Source organism: Mirounga leonina, unplaced genomic scaffold, assembly GCF_011800145.1.
Source record: "Mirounga leonina isolate KUSES-001 unplaced genomic scaffold, KU_Mleo_1.0 Mir_150, whole genome shotgun sequence".
Classification (NCBI taxonomy): Eukaryota; Metazoa; Chordata; class Mammalia; order Carnivora; family Phocidae; genus Mirounga; species Mirounga leonina.
This window is the reverse complement of record NW_023270374.1, coordinates 34,523,802-34,531,177: the sequence shown is the minus strand read 5'-3', so window position 1 is coordinate 34,531,177 and position 7,376 is coordinate 34,523,802. Positions and strand designations below refer to the sequence as shown.

At 50.6% G+C, this 7,376-nt stretch overlaps 1 protein-coding gene across 1 annotated transcript; it reads left to right on the top strand.

Annotated features, from left to right (window-relative positions):
- Positions 1 to 427: 427 nt before the first annotated feature.
- On the top strand, positions 428 to 5,964 carry FITM2 (fat storage inducing transmembrane protein 2). Its single transcript, XM_035006367.1, has 2 exons — positions 428 to 696; positions 2,694 to 5,964. The coding sequence occupies exons 1-2, from the start codon at positions 428 to 430 to the stop codon at positions 3,307 to 3,309; spliced, it is 885 nt and encodes a 294-aa protein (XP_034862258.1). The 3' UTR covers positions 3,310 to 5,964.
- Positions 5,965 to 7,376: the final 1,412 nt, after the last annotated feature.

Sequence of the window (7,376 nt, the reverse complement as noted above, 5' to 3'; positions counted from 1 at the left end):
AATCTAATAACATTTAAATTGAGTAACTATTTTATGCACTTCTTTTCTAGTAAAATTAAATTTCATTTCCCTGTGCCTGGATCACCGTCATGACCTCAGGTTCATAAACTAACTCTTGGGAAGGGTTGAGCTCCTCTTGTCTCCCCATTTTACGGATGAAAAAACTAAGGCGCAGATGGAGGAGGTGTCTCCAAGCTTTTAGGAGAGACTAAATGATACAGTACTGCATTTATTCTTCCCCATCTCCAGCAAATACTCCCAGGACCGCTTTTTCCCAGACCCAGAGCAAGAGTCCGCGCCTGTCGCCTGGCGGCCGGACGGGGAGAAGGGCGCAGGGGTTCGGGAGCGGACGCGCTGCAGAGGCCGCCAGTGGCCGGATGGGGGAGCGCGAGAGCTCCGCGAGGGGTGGGGCTCGCGGGCGGCGCGCATGCGTCCGAAGGGACGCAGCGGTTTCTTCCGAGCGAAGGGCAAGACGGTGGCCGAGAGGACACGGGGCAGCGGACGGTGGCCGACGAGGTCGGGCATGGAGCATCTGGAGTGCTGCGCGAGGCTCCTCCGGGGGACGCTGGTGCGAGCGGCCGTGCGGCGCTACCTGCCCTGGGCGCTGGCGGCCTCCATGATGGCGGGCTCCCTCCTCAAGGAGCTCTCCCCGCTGCCCGAGAGCTACCTCAGCAACAAGCGCAACGTCCTCAACGTGTGAGTGCGCCCCGGGTCCTCCCCTGTCCCCGCCATAGCCGACCCGCCGTCGCCTCGTCCTGAGAGCCGGGGCTTAGCAGCCCTGATGGACGAGTCGTCGGACGGGGAGGCTCTCCTCATTGTGACAGCTGCGTCTGCACGCGTGTCGCGACCGAGGGACCCCCGAGTGGCTATGTCACTAGCAGTTGATGTTCGCACGCCCAGACGAGCCGGCTTGAGTTGACGGGCAGGGAGTGACGGGCAGGGCGCGCGGGGGGCGGGGGGGGGTATGGGGTGGGATGGGGCGTTGAATTAGCCTCTGTCGCTGCGCCCCCCACCTCCCCTTGGAGTTAGGAGTCGGCCCCGGACCTGCTTGGGAGATGCCGCCTCCCTCCTGCCTGCCTGCCAGACCCCGCGCTGAGTCTGACCCCCGACCCATCTCACCCCCAAACCCCGGCTTGTGACACTCCCATCACCACCTGTGCCTTCTCCTCCTGACCCCCGAACCTGTGCGAGCCTTGCCCCAGCCTGTGATGGAACCCCCGCTCCGAGATAGTCCCTGAGGAGCGGAATCCTCCAGCCTCTGACCTTTATCCTGGATCTCCTTGGACCTTCTCAGCCACTCAAAGTTCATGGAGGTGGCCCAAGAAAGCAAGCCCAGTTGGGCTCTTTGAGACATCTCCCTAACTCCACCCACTCACGCCTTTTTTATTTTTTTAACTCCTGGATTTCAAGGGTTTTGCACAAAAACACTTGCAGTAGTAAAGTAGTAAAGTTTTATCTGGAAGATAAAACTTCTCCCTTGAAGTGAGCTTAGATTCTTTAGAATTACAGTGTCCGCAGCATCTCCCAAAAGTCAGCCCAACTTTGGCTATCGACTTAAAACCCTGGTTTCTCTCCCCAGCAGTTTTGTCAAATGCCTGACAGGTCTTGGCTCTGGCAAGATCCTTGCATATCAGTCCCAGGGAAGATGTGAGTGACAGGCTCTTGGGTGGTGTCTGAGTAGCCTTTGGAACCCAGGAAAAAGTTGTCCTGTGCTTGGCCCCCCTTCCTTCCTCACCCACCCGTGATGGCTGGGCTAAGAATAGATGATGATGAGTATGGTTGTAGCCCCAAGTCTCTTGCATGTGTGTTTCCTGTGGCTGGTCCCCAGGTCACCCACCTTTGATGAGCGAGGGGAGGCAGACAGGCAGCTGCTGCTTTATCTGGCCTGGGTGAGCTGGGATCCAAGCAGCCTGGCACACAAGTCCCTGTTGTTTGTGGGTAACCATGACCATGGATTCTGACATTTTGTTCCAAGCCTCTGTGCTAACTGGAGGGAACGAGTGAACCATTGGCCCTGGGAGGGATTTAAAAACTCATTTGGTCTCCTCAGCTCTATTTTATAGCTGGGGAAACTGAGGCCTAGGGACGTGTGGGAACAGGTTGAGTCAGAGTCAGGATTTGAACCCGGTCTTCTAGCTTGAACTCAAGCTCTGTTCTGAGATCATTGCTGCCATGTAGGAAAGAGCCAGGGTGTAGAAAAAACATGGGCTTTGGGGCTGGCCAAATCTTGATTTACTCTGGGCTTGCTGGTAGTGTGGTTGTGACCCTGGGCAAGTTATGGAACTTTTCTGAGCCTCACATTCTCTATAAAATGGGGCAAATGAGACCTTCTTCCCAGGGTAACCATGAGTGTTCTATGTGTCCACTTTCCCGGGCCCTGGATCACAGATTAAGATCACAGGCCCCAGATTTAAATCCCAGCTCCCCCACTTATGACCTCTACTTTGGGCATGATACTCCTGTACCTCAGTTTTCTTATCTGTCAAATGGGGATAATAACAGTACCTCCCTCACCAAGTTGTTTAAGGATTAAGGAGTTATTACATTTGGAATTTAGTAAGTGAACTTTTTATCTATAGCTTTTATCAACTTTTCTTATTTGCCCTCCCTCGAGACTCTAGAGACCCGAGTCACAACCTTGTCTCCTCCCTGTCATGTCCCCTGCCTTCACTTCCACTTTCATCTTCTGCCAGGTATTTTGTGAAACTGGCCTGGGCCTGGACCTTCTGTCTCCTCCTGCCTTTCATTGCCCTCACCACCTACCACCTGACAGGCAAGGCTGGCCTGGTCCTGCGGCGGCTGAGTACCCTGCTTGTGGGCACGGCCATCTGGTATGTCTTCACAGCTCTTTTCTCCAACATTGAACACTACACGGGCAGCTGTTACCAGTCGCCCGCCCTGGAGCGGGTCAGAAAGGAGCACCAGAGTAAGCAGCAGTGCCACGGGGAAGGAGGCTTTTGGCATGGCTTTGACATCTCGGGCCACTCCTTCCTGCTGACCTTCTGCGCCCTTATGATTGTGGAGGAGATGGCCGTGCTGCATGAGGTGAAAACAGACCGGAGCCACCGTTTCCACACCCCCATCACCAGCCTGGTGGTGGCCCTGGGCTTTCTGACCTTCATCTGGGTGTGGATGTTTCTATGCACGGCCGTTTACTTCCACAACTTGTCCCAGAAGGTGTTCGGCACCCTGTTTGGTTTGCTGAGCTGGTATGGGACCTATGGGTTTTGGTATCTGAAATCCTTTTCCCCAGGACTTCCTCCCCAGAGCTGTAGTTTGAATTTGAAGCAAGACAGTTACAAGGAATAAAAGAGAAGCAAAAGGGGTGATGGCAGGACAATAGCTAATGTATTTTTTCATTATTTTTCTTAGTTATTTGACTAAATTATTGATTCTGCTTCAGAGAGGAAGCATACCAGGAGGGTTTGGGGAGTGGTGGGCGGAGTCTGGGGAGTGAGTTTAATCCCCACCCTTCTTGTCACAAGCACCACCATTCCCAGTTGGACACTTTTTGTCCCTGGCAAGACTTGACCTTAATCTGGAATGTCCCTTATGTCCCTGGAGGGCAGAGGTAAGGCTCAGTGAGAGGACAGAATCAGGAAAGCCTCTGTTGTGTGGCTGAAGGGGAGGCCAGGGCCTCAGGACCCTTCTCTGCTGCCATGATCCTCTCCCTGATCCTTGTGTCTCGTATTGTGATGGCTGTTAATGCTGTGGTTTGACCGTATAGTGCCCTCTGGTCAGTTTTGCATAAGGATTTATTTCCAGCAGGGTTCTTTATAAAACAGCCAACTGCCTGAAAGATACTCTCTGCTGGTGATACTTGCTTATCCTCAGAATGTTATATATTGCAACTGACTTGTGATTAGCTACCAAAACTGGAGTGCCTCTCTGGTTGAGTGTTGGATGATATTTATGTAACGGACATTGCTAGTCTTCTGTGTATGTTGTCTATCATGTATTGGTTTCGAGCAATAAGGTTACCTTTTTTTCCTACAATTTTGAGCAAATGCTTTATTGTTTTTAATAACAACTACGGCGTTTGTTCTTTGTTGACAAAACCCCTGAGAATAACTCACAACTTCAATGCTGCACTTTGGTACGTGTGTAGATAGCTTTGAGGGTTTTTTTGTTTTTGTTTGTTTTTTTAGAACACTAATTTACTTTTTATAATCCAAACTTTTGGCTTATGGTATTAAATTCCACCTCACTTCAGGGACTGTTTTCTCTATTAAGAATAAAATCCGAAAGCAGACATTTTCATGACAACTGGATGAAATTTTAAGCTGAGTCAGAGTAACTGCAAAATGCATACTTGCACTGAAACTTTCCTGACCACACATCAGTGGTTAATCTGAACAACGTTATGATAAGTGCATTGATCTGTCTGCTCTTGCCCAAGGAATTTTTACATTTTGGATGAAATTATGATAAATTGGAGGTGAAAATGTCTTCCATTGCCTCTGATGGTAGGAAGCCAAACTGTAAAAATGTCCCTATTAAATATTGGAGTGACTTTGTCCCCACCGTCCTTCTTGTACCAACACCAAACCAAACCTGGGCCTGTTCAGCTGGCCTTGAAACTGATCTTTCTTTCCCCTACGCACACTTCCCAATGTCCAGCCCTATCCTTCTGTGGCCTGTCACCTCCACCCACAGAGGTGCCATTACAGCTCTGTGATAGGACACCCCCCCAACCCCCTGCCCCCACAGGCTACATCCTTAGGCCTTTTGTACCTGGCCCTTTGCACTTTGGATAATCATCCCGGAAGCTTCCTTGATGTTCTTCTTCTCCCCCCCAAGTTAAGCCTGATAATAGCATTAACTGACAAGCACTACACTTGACTGCCTTAACTCAAGCTTAGATTGTTAAGAGCTTGAGGCCCGGAAAATCTTCAGGGTAAATTGTCTTTTATATAAAGATGTATTTAAAATATGTAGTTGGTATCCCATCAGGCTACATGTTAATTTGTATCCATCAAAATGTAAGTTGTGCTACATTGTACCCAGAGGTGGCAGAAACACTGGTGCCGGGATTCCAGAGGTGTCACCGGGGTGCTTTGGGAGCCTTGGCAAGATGTTGCAGGCCCTGTGAGAAATTTTTTGCCCTCTGGAGTTTCCGTCTGTGAACAGGGAGTGGGAGAGGGGGTGGCATAGGTGGCTGGGGCTGGTTGAAGGGGTTGGGGTCTCTCCTGAGTTTCATGTTCAGCACCAAAAGGCAACAGGCACAAGGTGACTCCACACGTTCATTTGTCACACTTAAATCTCCAGTCATTTCTTACAGATCGGATCCAGGCTCAGCATTAAGTTAATTCTGTGGAAAGTGTCCGTGACTGACCCTTGTGTATCGAGTGGTCATCCACCACTTCCTGTTCCGTCCTAGCACCCTTGCCTTTCTCTCGGCCACATGTTCTGTATCCCCGTGTGAAACAGCCTGGTGTAACTGAGTGTGGGCTTAGGTAAACCCAAGATGTGGGTTCCAGTGTTGGCACCACTGCTGAGAGTCGTCTGACCTCGGGCAAGCTTCGTGTCCACATCTGGACAATGGAGGAGATGATACAGTGATGTATGTAAAACAGCCCGCACCTGTGCTCAGCAGACGATAATCCCCCGTTTCCCTTTAGAACTTCTTGGCGCCTTAGGGAAGGCAGGGAAAATGAGCATCTGCTTTCAAGTACCATTTGGGGTCTGGGTCTCCCATTGAAATAGTCTGGTATCATCTTCTGGAAAGTGTCTGTTGTCCCCAGGTGCTGAACAAGAGGCTTCTAAGGGCATCTGTGATCCCAGAATCCCGCCATGCTTGTTTGGCCTCTCGTTCGGAGGTTCATTCACTGACGCCCCATTTTCCATGTGCATCTGTCATCATCTGAGTAGCAGATTGTGTTTAGAGATTGGTTCTTGACACTGTTATGCACACACAGATCCTGTGTGTAAACAAGCAAATTAAGTAAACTGGGGATAATGAAATCCCACGTTCCATGTCTCGTGTGTTCTTTTCTAAAACCCTTAAGAAAGCCCAGAACCAGGAAGGCTCAGCCTACTTGAGGACAAGGGTGTAGTTCTTACTTGAGCTACTCACTATATAGGGTATTTCATGACCATACTTACTCTTTTTGTTTCCTCCTAAATCCTACAAACTAAGTTTGGTTTATGTTCAGTCACATATTTCCTAGCTTGATTGACTCCTTCCCTCTGTGCCATATCTGTGTCTGCGAGTCCCGAGGTCTGGATCAACCAGATTTGGGAGTTTTCCTGGCAGAAGGAGGAGAGCTGAGCTTCATGGAAGTCCTGCTGGAGAGCAGTTAGAAAGTTCACTCCCATGAGGCCGGCTGGGAGAGTGCTCTGTGCCCTGGAGGCACACGTGAGGGCTTTCTGTGCCATTTCGTGCCCACTCATTTGTCAGCCTGACCTGCTTGGCACCGCCTGGCAGTGTCTGTCGAAAACTCCGCAGCTCCAGGATTAGAAGCTCCTCATACTGCAAAACTTCCCTGTGCACATTCCTTCATGGGCACCAAACTTCCCAAGTTCGTGCTGTGAGCCAGGAACTGATGGGGTAGGCTAAACTCCCTCCCCGCTGGTGTTTGTGGTGCAAAGTCCATGGCCTCAGAGCTTCGGGTATGTGCTGGGGTTGCGGAGGAGAGTTTGAGGCATCTGTGCATTCAAGGAGTTGTCAGTCTTGTGGAGAGGACACAGAAGGAGCCAGCAAGCACCATCCAGTGTTCTGAGTGCTGGGGCAAGGTCAGGGCCTGGGCCCAAAGCGCAGGGGACAGCCAGCTGCCCTGGGGAGTGAGGGGGTATTTTCACAGAACATAACCAGTTAGGCAGAGAAGGGAATCCCAGGAAGTGAGAACAGGATGCACAAAGGCACAAAGATAGGCTATGGTGAGTTTTATCCAGACATCCCTTCTCAAGAAACCTACCATCCCCCCACTTTTCAAGAGCAACAGAGCATGAAGAAAGGTAGACTTAAAGAAGGACCGTCGGTGGATGTGATGGATGGGCCCTGCTGTGAGCTAGAAGTCAGGCTACCTGGCTCTGAGCTGGATTCTGCCACTGCTTGTGCTGCTTTTCCGTGTGACTTTGAATTCGTCACTCATCATCTCTGGCTCTCGATTTCCTTATCAGTAAATGACAGGAGTAGACGAGTAATCTCACCAACTCTTCTGGCCTATTCTGTTTCTCTATTCTGCTGGGTGAAGCTTCCCAAGCTGGTTATGATTCCTATTTTAGGACACAACATGAAAAAAAACTCCTACTCAGAGCTGAGGTGGCAACTGGTTTTTTAGTGAGTGACGGAGGAGCCTACCTCTGGGTGCTCTTTATCGCCACCCCCCCCCCCCCTTAACTCTGCATTAATAGCCTAATGTAGCTCAGACGTG

Excerpts from the sequence above, each read along its gene's own strand:
- FITM2 (XM_035006367.1), top strand. The coding sequence starts at position 428 with ATGCGTCCGAAGGGACGCAGCGGTTTCTTCCGAGCGAAGGGCAAGACG. Across the intron at positions 697-2,693 it reads AAGCGCAACGTCCTCAACGT|GTATTTTGTGAAACTGGCCT; the intron begins GTGAGTGCGCCC and ends ATCTTCTGCCAG.